The sequence below is a fragment of the Sycon ciliatum genome, chromosome 2 (assembly GCF_964019385.1).
Source record: "Sycon ciliatum chromosome 2, ocSycCili1.1, whole genome shotgun sequence".
Classification (NCBI taxonomy): domain Eukaryota; kingdom Metazoa; phylum Porifera; class Calcarea; order Leucosolenida; family Sycettidae; genus Sycon; species Sycon ciliatum.
Window position 1 is genome coordinate 8,384,819 of NC_088644.1, and position 17,282 is coordinate 8,402,100.

Below are 17,282 nucleotides of genomic sequence, written 5' to 3' on the forward strand. Positions count from 1 at the left end.
ACATAAGCCTGGTTTTAGTGTTGACATACATAGAAATACCTGTCTTGGACTTGTATAGAAGCCTGTCTCACAGAAGCCTGCAAATTTTCACCAAGAAAGTCATAGAAGCCGCGGCTTTTATACAAGACTTTACGGTATTCGAACTGTGCACACGCTAGCCTTCGTTATACGTGGTCGTACTTTGAACATGTGATTTGAGTTTTCACCGTCGGAGACCCTGTATGCAGAGTTGCACACTCCTGGCCATGCTTATCCCGTATTCAAATGTCCCACATGCTCAGAAAATAATAATAATACTAATAATGGAAAACACAGCCACACATACCAGTAGGTCTTCGTCCCTGTCCACAAATCTGTTGAACCCATCCAGGGGTGTCGAACCCGCTACGATTTGGGTGACCAATTCGCTTTAGGAGTTTCGTTTTGAAAATATATTACATGTATATTATTGAATGCCCAGGTACTATTGGATGTTGGAAAATTTGAGGCCACGACAAATTCCGTGATTTTCATAGGATTCCACGGATCTACAGAAAAATCCGGCCAATGCAGCTTATGCTCCACATGGTACTCAATACTTGACTGTCGATGTCATGTCGTGTTCAACAGTGGCCGGATTTTTTTGCCAAGTATAGTAGTAATATCAAGAGTACTCTTGGTAATATCCACAGACACCTTCATGCTTGAAACAAAAAAATGGCTTCCTATTTTCATACGGCAATCAAGAGTACTGTGCGGGAACCATGCTTTATTACAATAGTAACAAACATGCGAGAGAAATGTGAATGTGAAATGTACATGTAAAAAGAAGAAGAAATTTTTAGAACGGTTTTCTCGTTACGATCTTCACTGCTTTGTGTGAATCCACCCGGTTGTATATGATATCCATGTTTGCACCAATGTGCAAGTGGCTTTGCACATCGTGTGAATAGGCTTTTACCAGGCTCCAAGAAAACACACAAGCATTCAGTGAATACCTCCAAACACTGACAATCGTATTCCGTTCAAACGTCATTTCGCCTGAAGCTTTGCACGAACATGCCAGGCTACCCCACTCTCTTGCAATTCAGATCTTCACGGAATCAAATTCCGCTGGTTCTGACGTGAGGGCCAGATTTCTTTGATGTACTCACTCACATTCTATTTGTACATGAACATGCTCCACTTGATCTCTTTGGTCATTCTGGACTTTTCCAACCTATGCCCAGAATGTGCAATGGATATGCCTATCGTATACGTGTGCTTGGTTCGCTAGTTTTGTAACTGCGTATCCCGGGCAACAATAAAACAATTTCAACTGAAGAAAAGAAACACACTTATGATCAAATAATTATGCAATATTTCCTCTTCTGTCTTAAATCCTACTCTATTTTTCTTTTAATCTTTTCCTTACATTTGTGTGCCTGTAACTTTAGTCGATCTCATGTAATAAGGCAACACTGCCTGTTTGTTATTCAACGTTAAATAAACCAATCCAATCCAAAATCCAATCTGTATCGACATACATGTAATACGTATAGATTATAGACCGGTTAGGAGGTCTATACAGGATATATAGACCGAGTAAAAGACCGAGGTCTTTTACGAGGCGATAAACACAAGTACTGCATGTTCATTACGACAATAATAACAATCATGTCATGGTGCTTTCTGATGGTCCCTTCAGCTTCTGCATGCAACTCCACCCAGGCCGGTGTATGGAGCACTCTATCGCTTTCTAACTACCACACCTCACTCCAAGAGCAAAACGTGTATACTATCAAGAGGCCGACCACCACTGACTTGGTGCACAACAACTGGACAGGCCATTTCGCGCATGCACTTGCTCACATCGTTCACGATACATGTACTTCAAGTACAGCTGAATAAGGGTCTTTCGTTCATGATTTTGTTAAATTTGTTTTCTCTTGATTGACGCCGCTACGACCACTCAGGGTTACGAGTTTTACATGCATACATGTACTCAAAGTGCTTGAAACATAACTATTGGATTCATAACAAACTAGAGTAGTAATTTGTAAGAGGAATAGAAATCCAGGATAAAAAAATACTGAAACACTGAACTATGACAAAATTTATAGTAGAGGTGCATGGCAGAAAGCTGCATTTTACTTGTAGAATAAATGCGTCAATAATATTGGCGCACCGCTGCTAGTGCACAAGTAGGCACACTATAGCATTCAGAAAACTGTGCTGAAAGCATAGTTGGAAGCGTCGCCACTTTTTGAATGCATCAGCTCGGGTCAAATCAGTCTGTAAGACGGTGACGAAAGTGTCAGAACTAAACGTTTTCGTTCCCTTCTATTCCCATCATGGACTCGGGCTCGGACAGGGAATAGGACGAAACGACTAAGGCAGCAATTTAAAAAAAGTAATGTGTACAAAATAAACAAAATAAAAAATTTCACGGTTCGCGTGAGACTCGGCTGGAAGCCGAGTTTTCCGCATCCGCCGTGGGAACGCCACCACCCTCTAGGATCAAAGGCACAAAACAAGCCACAACTAAATGCAACATCAGACTGGCTAGGAAAATCTATGGAGAAAAGGAGCAAGAAACCAGCAAGCCCTATTGGAAACTAGTCAGAGCTGCAAAAGCAGAAAAATATACTGCCAACAGTACCCTTGAAACGGTAGAGCTGTTCTGCTACAAGTGATGATAATTCGCCGCTAAATTCGGACAACCTGCCATGACCTGTGAAGCTTGTACTTCGAAGTAGATGCACAGGATTGGCAGGGAATACTGGCAGCTGTTTCCTGGATGCACAGACTGGGAATGTATAAGCAGCTGCATGCCAAACGCGCACCATGTTAGCTCATGGCCAACAAGAGCACAGCACCTGTGTGAAGCAGCCGTCCAGGCGCATCTTCATTCGGCAAGAAACCCTCAGGGTGCATGAAGTACTTGTAACCATGCAGAAAATGATACACGTGCTGTATCTGTGTGGTGTGCTGCACTTGTCACGTGCAAGTCAGCAGAGCTGTTCAGTACACTGCTTCAGAGAGGTCAATGTGCACAGCAACTAGCACTGTCTGCGGGTGTTGGTGGTGCCGGTGCATGCGCAGACGCTGTCAACCAGTCGTCAGTGTATTGCACTTGGCCAGCGGAGCAATGCTTGCAGGCGGGTGATTGTCAACCCAGCAGTGTCTGTGCATCGTCACCACCGCCGCTGCACTTAGCGTGTGAGTGTGTCCGCCGGTTGCGGGGGCAGCTTGCCACGGCACGGGCACACCCCGCATGTGTGGCGTAAAATGGATGCGCTGCCCAGCAGAATCACGGGCAGGTCTGCACGCGTGTGTCTACTCCATGAACGGCGGCAGGGGCAAGCGCTGCTGGGCCTCGTGTGGCAAAGCAGCACGGCGTGGGTAGAACACATGGTCAGTGGTGTAGTGCATGAGGTTACGAAGGTCCGATGTGTACAGGTCGGAGAAGCGTGCCAGGCGGTTGAACAGGTAGGAGTGGTTTTGGTGTGTCCTGAACAATGAGCCAAAGCGAGGGTTGAACGAACTCTTGAGCTTGTCCCTGCAACAGATGAGCACACGCGGAACAGTTCCGTTAATGTAGCAAAAGTGTACAAACAGGATTAATAAACAGAAAACCTTGATGAAGTCTTGCAAAGTACAATGCGACGTGTGTTTGCTATGGGCATTTTACACATACCTTATCTCATCTCGTTCAAGAAGCCACTCCTTGAGGAGAGCCTGTCCGGCTCCGTCATTGCTGTGATGCATCTAACGTAGCAAGGACAACCAATTCGAGAAACAAAATTAATATCAGTGACAGTGAATGCAATCTACCGTATAGGCGCGAATAGAAGCCCCGGGGCTCTATTTTTTCCAGGAGACACATCGAGGGGGGCTATATTTGAGAGAGGGCTCTATTCGAGAGGGTTAAACATTTTTTTTAATAGAACATCAATTGCTTCACCCTATTCTGGCTGATTAGTGCATGCAGTGACTGCACTCGATCATTGTACGGTAGGTATCCATGACTGCAGTTTGGGTGCAATAAGTGCAACATGTTGCACTTGCATACCGTACACGGTTCATGTACTGCACTGCACTGTACACACTTTGTACGCTTGATTATAGCCCCGGGCTTTTATACGAGACGAGGATTTATTATTTCGATTCCCTCTGACAGACGGGCTCTATTTGAGAGGGGGCTTGTATTCGAGCGCGTATGGTATGTACGCATGGAATGAAAGAGAACATAACCCTAAGAGTGCACAAACGTGCAGAGAACCCCAAGGGTGTATATCTACACCTAGACTGCCATCATGACTTTGTTTTCAGAATCACAGTATTTCTTGGAATGAACCCCGACGGCTTATCTTTTCGTCCAACCTTTTGTGTGCCACAGGGCTTCTTACAGACAGAATTTTAAAACGCATCAGCTCCATACTACGGTAAAACTGGTAATGTTTGCAGCATACATCTGTTGACGATTGTAGCCAGATGCCACTCTCAAGATCGGGCCACGAGGTGAGCCGTCGTCAGAAACCACAAAAGCTCTCAACCACACCACACGAATAACAACTGTGCATGGAAACAGAGAAACAAGAGCAGTGCTACTAGTCGAAGAAAGGGCGCTCCAACAGCAACACCAACAACACTGTACCTGTAATCTTTCCAAAAGTTGGTTGAGACCATTCAAGAACTTCACCGTGCGCACAAACTCCTCAGAGTTGCTCACTTCCACCTCATGCTAGCAAGCCGCAAACAACAACACAAACAGAAAAGTATGAACGAACAGAAAAGAAACAAAAGGCGTTTTAATTTTATTGTAGTGCCCTGAAATTAATGTACAAGCTAAGAAGAATGACACAAGTCGATGACAACAGGAGTGGCAGTAGTAGCAATGAGCACATTTGAATAGTCACCTCAAGCTCAGGGACAATGCAGCCTGTTCGAATGCCGGCATGAAGAGACGGGTCCTGCATAACAAGAACAGAAGCACCACAATAAGGCTGTGTTTACACGAGAATTTTCAACATGGGTTGAAAGTCTGTACGATCACTATAAGGCCATGGTAAAAATTATCTTTGATTCTCAAGTACGCGCGCACCGATTTTTGGCGGCGCACCGACGATTTTTTTTATTTCTATGCATGCATATGCGCACATGAAAACGGTCAATGCAAAAGGCATGAATCAGGGAGTAGTAAAATACCGGTATTTTTTTACTCCCTGGCCTGAATAATAAAATAATTTTTTTTTTTTTTTGAACCTGTGACGTACATATGTGTGACCCTGTCTTTGGAAATAAAAAAAATGTGGGAAATAAAATAAAAAATCTCTCGCTCGCACCGATTTTCACAGGCTCATGACCTGAGAATCAACTTTATTTTTTACCATGGCCTAATAGGTGGGTGTTTACACGAAGACAGTTGACTCGGGTCAATTACTGATACGCCGCCAAAAGTCCACTTCTAGAGTCCTCTATGGTCACGTGAATACTTTCGCGCAAAATTCGCCTATGCAGTGCTGTTCAAACCTGGCGTGAGATACGCACAGAAGTATGGTAGCATGATTTCTTGATTTCAACCCTCTCCCAAGGGGAGGGTTGAAATCAACCCGCAGCAAAAATTCAACCCGGGTCAAGCGCAATGCGTCGTCTAAACGCGTCAGTCAATCTGTGTTCATGGCGGGTTGAAACTTGACCCGGGTTGAACTCAACCCGGGTTGAAATGCCTCATGTAAAACACAGCCTAAGGCCTCATTTACACGACAACGATTGAAAAACGTTTTTCAATCGTTTTCGAAACGTTTTTGCTGTTTACACGAAAACGATAATCGTGTACACTGCAACACTTTTTTCGGCGCGCAATGGTCACGTGCAAAAAGTTGGCCTGGCGCAGGCTGGCGGCGGCATATTTTGAGTACAAGGCTCGTACTAGTAAAACGTTTTTGCCGTTTACACGAGAACGAAACGGAACGAAAACGATTGAAAAACACTTTGAGGCCGTTTTTCGTTTGAAACGTTTTCGAAACGTTTTTCAGCGTTGTCGTGTAAACACTCTTATCAAAATCTGTGGAAGCGTATTCTTTTGAAAACGTTTTTGACAAAAACGTTTTTCAATCGTTGTCGTGTAAACGAGGCCTAAGTGTCGACCAAGAACACTGGACAGTTTCATAGCATAGCCAGCGGCACGCAAAGGATTTGGTTGAGGGGGGCACTGAACCCACTTTAGGATGCTCGTTTCCGGCCACCCGTGCCACAGCCAGGCCTTTTCGAATACGCACATAAACCCAGGTCGAAATGTTTGAGGGGGGGGGGGGGGGGGTATGCAAACCTCCTGAAACCGCTACTGAGGGCAGTGACTTAGAAAGTATAAGGTACTGATATCGACACCCCACAGCACACAATGGCTGCCAAAGGAAGGGATGCAAGGGTTAACACACTGTCCTCGTGCTGAACGGAACACTAACTTGACCAGCAGGTGCTTACGTATGCCGGGCATGCCAACAAGATCATAGTACACAGACAAGGATATCACGGATTTCACACGGTTACTAGAAGCCGTAACTCAGGCACACCCTGGCAAAACATAACACTGTGACATCAGCAGTAGCACTTACCGCCAGGTCACCATACACATCATCACCAAAGTACAGAATCTCAGACTCCTTCCACCCAGTCATCTTCAGCAGCTCCTTCATGTTTCCCTGAAAAAACGAAAGCACAGGCAAACATTATACCACCGCTCTTGCAACACGTTGGGCACAGCAAAGGCCCAGAAAGGGCTGCACTGCAAGGCAATACATGTATGTCCTACTTGATGGGACATTATGAGATCTCTGTCAAACAAAGCCTCTTGTATGGGAAATAACACAATGAATGCAATGCTCAAAAATGTAAGGCAACCAAATAATACACAATGCAACCTGAATTGGTCATGGTGAAACTCGATATGTAGAACACAAGAACTGACATAATGTTCCATCAAGTTGTTGCTTTTTCTCGTCTACGTCATTCTCACGTGGTCGCAAGAAACAAACAATGCATGATTGTCACAGTATGGTATACATGTACAGTTGCGTTCGGTGAAAATGCGACCCGAAGTGCAAAGCTGGCGCCCTGGATTAGTACCGATTACATCACTGTATTTGTACATGTGTACGGCCAGACGTATTCGTGCCACTGCCAGGGCGTCAGATATGCACTCTGGGTCGGATTTCACCGAGCGCAACTGTACATGAGAAATGACAAGGTGTATTCTACGTTATGTTGTCAGACCCACATGATCATGACTCATTGCTTGACGACAGCCTGCTATGAATGCATGCCACAACAAACTTCAAACTCTGAACTTTGCCACGTGGCCAGTGTACGTGTCCTTGTGGCAAGCATCGTGCAACAGTAAGCATAGTATGAGCTAGTCAACACACCTCCTGGTAGACATGGTTGGGTTCTAACGACTCAACACGCTTCCATAACGGAGAGCCAGCCGACACATCCCAGGCTCTGAATGGTCTGCAAGCAACAGAAGACAAGGAAACACGGCATCATACATCAGATGACAGGTACAGTACTGCCGGGTGCCGAAGAACGCAGTACCAAAAAAACGACCAGGCTAGAATTTCACCAAGAACAGCATACCAATGTGTACACGATGACTCAACTGTGCATAGACCATAGTACACATGTACATGAAAGTAAGAACGGCCTAGGCTATGAGGCTGACCCCCCCCCCCCCCCCCCCAGTTCTTCAGAACCCAACAGCACTGTGGTCAATAAGTCTGCTCACCTCCGGGTAGCATGGCTCAATGAAGTGAGTACATCCACCAGGGGACAAACTCTAAAAGCCTATTGGCAATGGTGCCTATCTGGCTTGAAGGTGATGATGTCCACACGGAGGGGAGGGGCATATTTACGGTCTAAATGACAACCTGCTACTTATGTCGCATCTCCGTGCAACTTGATCCGTACCATCGACCTGCTTCCAGGAAGGGCGCAAATGTCTCATGTCACCGATGAAGACACCACACCTCAAGAATCTGCAGTGGTTTGGACACACGTTCCGGGTTGGATACCTGACGGCCGCCTTTCGGTAGGCTATTGTTGGGTACGTCACATGGCATGCACGGGAGTAAAACGGGACTGCAGCTATACTACTCACTTCCATTCCTGAGTGTGAAACTGCGGCTTGCGAGCATCGACAATGACCACACGGAAGAAGCTGCGCCAGTCCTCACCAACAAAGTATGACATGCCTTCGTTACTGTAAAGAGCACACGATGAAAACGAGACCGGAACAGAAACAAGCAGTTAGGTGAGTATTACAGCAGAATGGGCAAAGTTGATGGGGAGCACTCAGAACTCAATGGCACTGGCAGCAAGCTATTCATGGTAGGGACCATCGTCAGTTATGTGGCCAACAAGGACATTAACAAAAATGTTGATTGAAAACTTTTTACACTGCTCCAGTACAGTGGAAGCATGATCTCATGAGCATATAAAACAACACTTTTACTGCACTTACATGAAGTTGAAGCTGCTGTTGGTGATGACCACCAGCTCCTTTCCAGCATTGCTCAGTCGCTGGAGCAGCTTTCGCACACCATCATCTCGGTCAACGAAGCGGCCTGAACAGCGGAAGTATCAGAAAATCATTAACAGTGTGCATTCAGAGCAACACAAACAACTAAACGATCCACAAGGTCAGCGCCAGCTAGATCTGCGAAACCGCAGCGGAAAGTAGATTTAAATTACCAACCTGAGAAGGAAAGCTTAGCACGAGGAAAGACAGTAGGGAGGTTTAGTCCCACGTAATCCGTGTGTACCTTACGTGTGTGTACCACGTGATACTCAGTGACCCACGTACAGCCGTTTTCTGATTCGGAACATACCATGTATGGAGGCTCAACCACGTTCCGCCACAACGTTAGTGAAAAATCAGAATGGAGCGCATCGTGCAAGCGATGAGGGTGCTCAGCTGAAGAAGTTTTCCAAGCATGAAATCAAAATATTCGATGAGCTTCGAAGCTTCCTGTTTGGCCAAGTTTGGGCCTTTCGCTTCACGCTTTTGTTTGTTCCGTGTGACTAAAAACAACATTGCGAACGTGGGTCTATTGCATGAACTTTACGTGTATCACCCACGTTCCCGTATCCGTTACGTGGGACTAAACCCCCCTAGTGAGCAAGTAACAACGGCACCGATGGATCAAAGAAAAGATGACTCAAGATCTGTAGTCCACAGATAGCAGCTAACAATACAAGATATCCTGGATACATACATACAAAAAAAGAAAGAAAAAAGAGTACCAATACACAAGACGAAACTCACCGATATCATTCATGACTTGGGAATGGAACACGCCACGGGAGTGTGCTTGTTTGATTGCATCCTGCAGCCATAAACCACGAATGCAAACCAGAAGTTTCAAAACACAACGATGCAGTCACTAAGTGACAGCTTCTATGGTGATATTGCATCCAAATTCAGACCCTTCATGCTATTTCAGACTCATGTGAAGACGAAACCAATCAAGCCAATGTGGACGTATTCTACAAGTACGTACGTTGATATCAGCGACGATACATGATGGATCACAGAACTTGAGATCCTTGAAGTACTGCAAGGACAAAGAAAAACAATAAACACACACACACATGCATGGGCACAAACACACATGCATGTACACAAATGCACATGTATACAGACACCAGTCTGTAAACTGGGAGCAACATTCACGAATAGCGAGACAAAATACGTGTATGCAGTCCTTACCAAAAAATCCTGACAAGATGTACAGTTAACGTTTACGTTTTCAGTGACTGCATCATTGTGTTTTGAAACTTACTGAAGCGTGGTTAGCATTGGTGGTTTATGACATGGTCAATGGTACGGTATGACTAAGAATGTTCTCGCAAGCAGCGCTCGCCTTGAGATTTAGACTACACAACCACAAGCTCTTCGTGATGGTGGACAGAGTGAGGAGAAAAACTAAGCCTAAAATAAGATCATCAACACGTCCAGGGCTATGAAAGACAGCTGACAAAGAGGGATGCAAGAGTTTTCAGTGACTTTACTTTTCAGTCTTACCTCCATTACGTTAACAATCAAGGCTACTTCTGACAGCGAGAACAAGTCATTCAGGTGGCGGAATCTTGGTCGGACGGACTGTAAAAAAAACAGCAGCACACAGAGCACTGCCCTGTCAGTGATTCAATTACAGCCAGACTGATCATATTCCGATGCGTCAATACAAAAGTGGGAGGGGAAAAAGAAAGAACATGCCCGGGGTGTAGACTGTAGCTTGCTACATGACTGTATACATAGAGCCATGCGACAAATGGAAAAAAATTCATCAGGACGGTACCACTATTCAATTTTTCAGCATACCACACACATCAGAGGTAAACTGTATGTACAGTACTGTAAACTGCCTAATATTCGCGACGGATTAATGTTCGCTATTTTCGCGAGAAGAGCGTAACGCGAATATTAACCATCGTGAAATCAAGCTTCAACAGTGGGTGTATGCACGTGACCCCCGTGCTTCGCGAACTTTTGCCATCGCAAACTAGCTGGTTCCAAAAAACCACGAAAATTTAGTGACGCGAATATTGGGCGGTTTACAGTAACTTTATTTTGCCCCTAAAAGAGGCTTTCTTCAGAGCCTAACTGTCTGGTGAAGTGAAGAACGTTTCCTCGCCAGTTTGCTGTTTGATTATTCGCACACCTCCTACAACAAATTCTCCACTGGGTGGCAATGGCACCAGATAAAAGACGCTCGGATAATGTCCGATGGTACAGTACACTATTACGGTAATATCAATAATCACTCTAGTAAATGCAGTGGTATCTGGTTTCTGTGACCCTTGTAGTGTAACAAAATAACTGTTACTTGCCGGAGGCAACGTATATCAACTCACCCTGGAATTGCCATAGAAGTTATTCATGTCCTTGTCAGCAACATGGAAACCACCATAGATATCCTTGACCTTCTCCACAGGAAGTAGCTGACGACCTCTAAAGATGTCACAAAAAAGAAATCCACCAAGAACCATAGGCAGAGGAACACACCGATATGGTCTGAGGGGGAGGGGGGGGGGGGGGGACACACACATACAGCCATTGGGGCAAAACTGACAGGAGAAATACAAAGGAAATGCAGTTCATAAAGTCACCACCGCTCACCTGTATACTGCAGATTCCTGGATGTAGCGGAAGCAGTCGATCTTCAGCAGCAGACCCTGTCCAGGAAACAGCACAGCACCAAATTTAGAACGGGGTCGGCAAGTAACAGTAGACCCAACAGAAATAAATGTTTTTAAACAAAAACCGTATAACCTGCAGTCCAGCAAACGTTGATGCCTGCTATCTTTACCCTGGCCAAGAGCTGAACCTTCTCGTTCAGCCAACTGTCATTGTCAATCAAATGGCTGTGCATATCTTGCATCTACTAAAGGAAAAATAGGAAACTTGGGCACGCTTAGCCAGATTCGTCGATGAAAAAGGACATCATAAGCACACAGAAATACACAGAACTATCATGTTGCAGCAAAGCGAAAGGAAAACAAATGTGACTAGCAAGGACAAGGTGCCGGCAGTTACATTTGTAATGTCTAAGTGAAGTCCACGGATGCCAAAATCCCAGTCAGCCTCCAGCTTTCGTATCTCCTCGGGGTACTAGAAGCAGATAGTCACACAGCAAGAACACAGCGAAACTTCAGTACAGTCAGACCTCGCTTCACCGCCCACATCCGCTTTCCACAAAAATGATCCGGATAGGCGAGGGATCCGGATAATCAAACACACATACTGTATGTACGCATGGCATATGCCGTAAATCGGTAGCCAACGATTTTCTTCCGGATGGCGACGGATCCGGATAAAAGAGGACCGGATAAACGAGGTATGACTGTATTACATACCGTATTATCTCCCACCGCTTTAGGAGCTGTATCTGCGCCTTGATCCTTGAAGGGTGGTGGCGTTCCTACGGATGCGGAAAGCCCGGCTTCCAGCCGAGTCTCACGCGAACCGTGAAATTTTTTATATTTTTTTATCTCTAATATAAGCACAGTCTCCAATAATAGCACGTCTCCAATAATAGAACACCTTGGGGCGGCATTCAAAAAATAAAGTGCTCAGTCTCCATTAAAAGTACACTGTGTAAATTCATTATCTGTACCGGCGAAAAAACCCTGAAATGTGTGTGTCTGACATGAATTTGGCATGGCAACATGCCTCTGAAATGAGGTTGAAATAATAATGGAACGTCTCCATTAATAGCACGGGGCGGAGGTACATTGAAAAAATAAAGGACCGTGCTTATATTAGAGATAATACGGGTAAGCGTATACGCTGGATCAAACAACTAGCAAACCATAACACAGGGCCATGAAAAATAGTACGTTACGGGTCCGTCCAACGTTGATGAATAGTATTTCAAAACGAAAAGTTTTCGCGCAGCGGCGGGTGGGTTTGTGAGATTTTCGTTTCAAAATAATTCTTGAATGCACAAAACCCCAGCCAAAGTTATTATGCTGAAGATTGAAATCAACAGTTTGCTTCATGTCGTTATACATGTACAGTTGAACATCGATTATCCGACCATTCGATTATCCGTAACAGTTTTTTTGGGCGCACGTGCCGTAGAGTACGCACTGTGCATGTAGTGAGCCATTCAAAAAATACGAAAATTTTGAAAAGTAAAAAGTAAAAAGGTCGTGCGGCTAGTAATAACCACTGAAAGTGTGTGAGTGACAGTTTTTTCTTATCCAGAACATTTGCCTTATCTGAACACCGCCTGACAGTTGTCTGCCCAGAAGTGGTCGGATAATCGATGTTCAACTGTACCTGCAGAAAAAGGTGGCTGGGGCCGGGGGCTGAAAACACCCAAGAATATTTCATTTTGAAAATAAGATTATCAATAACACCAGACAGCCCAATTATACACATGCATGAATGCCAACGTATGTTATATCCAGGGCAAAGTTTACTGCCACTTCACCCTAGACTAACACATTAATATTTTCTGTGTAGCACCCTACTGTAAGTTTACTAATTTTCGGCTCATTCAAATTTCAGCCGCAACAAATTTTCGGCCTGTACTGCTGCCGCCTGTATACACTGTCACACTGAACTTTGCAAAACAAAATTCCGCCTGCAACACGTTTTCAGCCAAACATGACCAGGCCGAAAATAGCCGAAAATAAATATGCGCCGAATATTTGCTGACTTGCAACATAGAGAATGAGTTGCAGCCTACAACACACAGAGCCATCTTCAAAGTCAACACAAACACACGGAGAGATGGAGAGCCACAGCGCCACTGCACCTACCTTCTTTTCCTTGACGAGGTAGTCAATGCATGCATCATAGATGACCTGTTGGACATTTCTATTGTACCTTGCCAACGTGAAGTCATAGTCAAAGCCATAAACCTTGATCTCAGACAGATTAAGCTCATTGTTGACAAACACATCCACTGGTATCTTCTGTCTGGAGCTCATGACAGCTGCACGGGATAATTGTAAAAGAAGGCAAAACATTCGCACAAAGGCAAGAATAGAGATGATGGGATGTGCACAGAAGCTTGTAGGGAAGTTTGGGGATACTAGTACCGTAAAGTACCGTTGATCCGCCCCCTGTCAATTTTCTACCTGTGAAGCAACTTCGGCGTATACAACGAAAATACGATGTTGAACCGACGCATGCACTGCTGTACACAATACTTGCCAATCCAGGATGAAAATGTGCACAATCCAGCACATCGAGTCTGAACTTCTACGTTGTTGTACATCGTACTGCACTTGACAGCCTTGATCTAATTCCTGCCCCCTGCCAAAAACCCAGCTGGGAAGCGACATGGCGTGGGGGCGGATCAACGGTACTTTACGGTAACCCAACATTTCAGAACCTGTAGTCTTTTGAATGCTGGGCTGAATGGTCTTGGTTCGAGGAGGTTACGATGCACCACTCGTCAGATATCCCCTCTCACGCTACAAAGGCATCCAGTGAACCAAGTCTAAATAATCATCATCAGCATCATCATTATGGAATGGCAATGTGTTCGATAGGGAATATCTGGTGAATGATGCATCGTATCCCGGCAATGCAATTAGCCCCCAGCAGGGCATGCAAGACCATGGCATACTTGACTGTCGGCCAATCAACCAGCACTAACACCTTCAGATCATCTTCAGATCACCTTCAGGCTTCATCCGTAGGCTTCGACTGAAACCACAGAACACTGGTGGCCGTAAGAGACAGGCGACTATATTAAAGAATCCGTGTGCGGCCGCGTCATCGAGTAATCCACGAGAGACAGTGCACCATAGCCTCACCAAGACCATTATGGCTCTGCACCCAAAACACTACAGGTTCTGGAGCTTTCATTTTATGCCGACGTTCCCCTTTAAACTGGACCGGTCGTTTTCTACCTTCTCAAATATGTACAACCCAGAACACAAGAGTGGTATTCAACCCTTCCAGCCACAAATTCCCCACACAGGCATAGTGAACTCTGAATGCGGAACATGTGGGCCAGTGGTCGGTGGTGACGACCAAGTACTGTATAACATGTAATGTTAGGTGTAGCAAATTGTCGGAATCAGGGACCTGCCAGGTTTCAGGTGCAATGTAAAATTAGGTGACCAGCGTTTCTTACGCCTACAGTGAATACTCCAGCGCCATTTAAGTGTAATCTAGAGGTACAGTATTTGGCTGGTTTCTCTCCAGAAATTTAAGTTTCTGTAAATATACAAATTTTCGGCAGCTATTTAATTTCGGCTATACCGTAAAATCCCGCCAGAGCGCCCCGTCTCTCCCATCCGCCCCTCCCTGACTTCTTGTCAGGGACGGGTTTGATTGTATCCTCGTATGACTCTGTCGCAGTCTGTGATGCCGTACTGCACTGCAGACGCGTGCTCGACCCCGTTGGAAATGTACGCAACAGTGCCCACCCTAGTACCCTCCTGACCAGGGATCGCACAAACCCAGCGTTTTGTCGGGTCTTTTCGACTCCTGGCTTTTGACCTTTGGTCGGTGTACGAGATGCACGAACAGTTTTCGTAGGGTGACTACTTTTTCATGTAGCACTGAATGCGGCAAGTAGGACTCGCCCATCCGCCCCTCCCCACCTGAAGCGTCGAGGAGGTAGGGGCGCTCTGGCGGGATTTTACGGTATTCGGCACCGACCCAAAACGCCGATGAAATTTTTCACAGCATCTGTCGCACTATATACATGCCCTCTACCCCACGCCGAAAATAAATCGCCGTCGAAATGTCAAAAATCGTGAAGTGCCGAAATTTTGCAGCGCCGAAATTTTGTATATTTACAGTACACCGAAAATAGGATGTGACCAAGAACTACTACCGTTCTGGCAATATATGTTGCCGCAGTGAGGCCATGAAGCGTTACATTGGCACATGTTTGCCGCACGCAGGGCGTTACATGCAAAGTCGCACAGGAGCCGTTACACAGGTTTCTATATTGCCGCAGTCCTTTTTTTGCTATTGCAGGACTTCCTGCTGCGTCCAGTTTTGAACTTTTCACCACGCGGTACACGTGCTTTCACAGTTTTCAGCCTTTTTTGCAATGAAAAGATCGCCGCACCCCGCCGGACGCGCGTTACGAACTCAACGAAAATTTGTCGCACTAGCCTGGTCGCGCGTTACGCCGCACCCCCCTGCGTTACGCGTTACGCGGCAACATATATTGCCAGTACGGTAGTAAGTTACTTGAGACCACGTGCGCACAGCGACGCTGTTGTTCGTGTTCGCAACCGGAAAAGGCAGGACAACACAGTGTACATGTACAGTCCTGCTCAATGAAATCCAGTGGTGTCACTCAAGTTTGCGTCCTGCACGATTTCGCCGCCCAGTGTTCGCAAGTCTTATAGGGCTGGGTAACGCCCAGTACGCAGTGTGTACTTGAGTGACGTGACTGGATTTCATTGAGCAGCACTGTACTGGCTGAGTCTCATCACAGATTACAGGTGCACTCTAGACAGTGCACTTGTTCAGGGTAGCCGCGACTTTTCAATTCAAACAGGGGGAAAAATGTACTGTATTCAAGGAATGAATGGTTTGCTCAAGTGCATGACTTTCACAACATTTTTCCACACGCAAAAGAGTTCGAAGACCCTAGGAAATGAATACTAGTGCAGTAATAATAACTGCTAAAATGCTAAAACATTGCTAGATAAACATACCGATACGTTTTTTCAAAGCACTGTAGTCCTCTTGGATGTCCTCCATGCTCGATGCCTGGCCAAACTGCCTGCCAGCAGCACATAGCCGCCAGCAGGACGGAAGAGATGCTAGACAACGCCGCGACGGAGAAAATAGAGCATATGCCATCTTCCCTTTCCCTTTGGCTCAGCTGTGCGTTTCCCAATAGCGTGCCACAATACAACAATAAACTACAATTCTCTTCATCAATGACAGTGACTAAGAAACTAATTCTACGACATTCGAAATCCAGGACGAGTTTGCAATTACAACACACAGAGTGACCAATTATAGTGGTCTACACTACAGTGAACTGAATAGCAATATTATCCATACAACTTCCAAGCCACTGGATGATGGTTGGCACTCGTATTATTTCAAATAATTGGTGCACGACAAATCTACGGTAGTGCAGTCCTTTGAAAGCTTCGGCTTCACCAGTGTTCACTGGCTTTGTGTGTTTTGCTGGTTTGATGGATGGAGTTTGGTTGTTGTGCAACTATTTTTGTACAATGCATGCATGCCATGTGCACGTGGCCATGGCACGCACGTGCGCATGTATTTAGTGCGCGTGCATTTATGATTAAAATTAATTATTTTAGGCCGAGTAAAAAAAATTACTAGATGATCGTCCTTTTTTTTGGAAAAATCGGGGAGGGCGGGAGGATTTTATTTTTATTTTTTTACTTTTTACCCTCTCATGCACACAGTGTACACAACAACATCAAGGTTTTTTTTCTCTTTTTTTCTTTTTTTTTCTTTTTTTCTTTTTCTTTCTTCAGCAGATCGATACTGACGTTGTGATATACTAGTAGTATGTGGTCCATATAGTAAAGAAAGTATTAAACAAAGCGTGCACATGTTTCCTGCATCCGCGATCGGTAAAAAACCAACGATTTCGGCAAAAACTCACGATTTAAAAAATAAAATATTTCTTGGGGCGCTGACAAAAACTGGGGCGGACGGGGACGATCATCTAGCTTTTTTTTTTACTTGGCCTTAGCGACGCGACGTAGATCACTACACTACAGACTACAAAACTGAAAATGTAGACGACTTGTTGATTCCGCGTCGAAGCGTCCTCGCTGCCTAGCGC

General features: G+C 45.3%; 1 protein-coding gene across 1 annotated transcript; it reads right to left on the bottom strand.

Moving 5' to 3' along the window:
- Positions 1-1,874: 1,874 nt before the first annotated feature.
- LOC135808525 (5'-nucleotidase domain-containing protein 3-like) lies at positions 1,875-16,629 on the bottom strand. Its single transcript, XM_065321722.1, has 16 exons — positions 16,168-16,629; positions 13,294-13,469; positions 11,561-11,635; positions 11,144-11,199; positions 10,879-10,975; positions 10,046-10,123; positions 9,522-9,575; positions 9,287-9,347; positions 8,483-8,585; positions 8,120-8,221; positions 7,389-7,473; positions 6,579-6,665; positions 4,881-4,934; positions 4,619-4,705; positions 3,659-3,729; positions 1,875-3,520 (listed from the first exon to the last, which is right to left on the bottom strand). The coding sequence occupies exons 1-16, from the start codon at positions 16,313-16,315 to the stop codon at positions 3,298-3,300; spliced, it is 1,557 nt and encodes a 518-aa protein (XP_065177794.1). The 5' UTR covers positions 16,316-16,629; the 3' UTR covers positions 1,875-3,297.
- Positions 16,630-17,282: the final 653 nt, after the last annotated feature.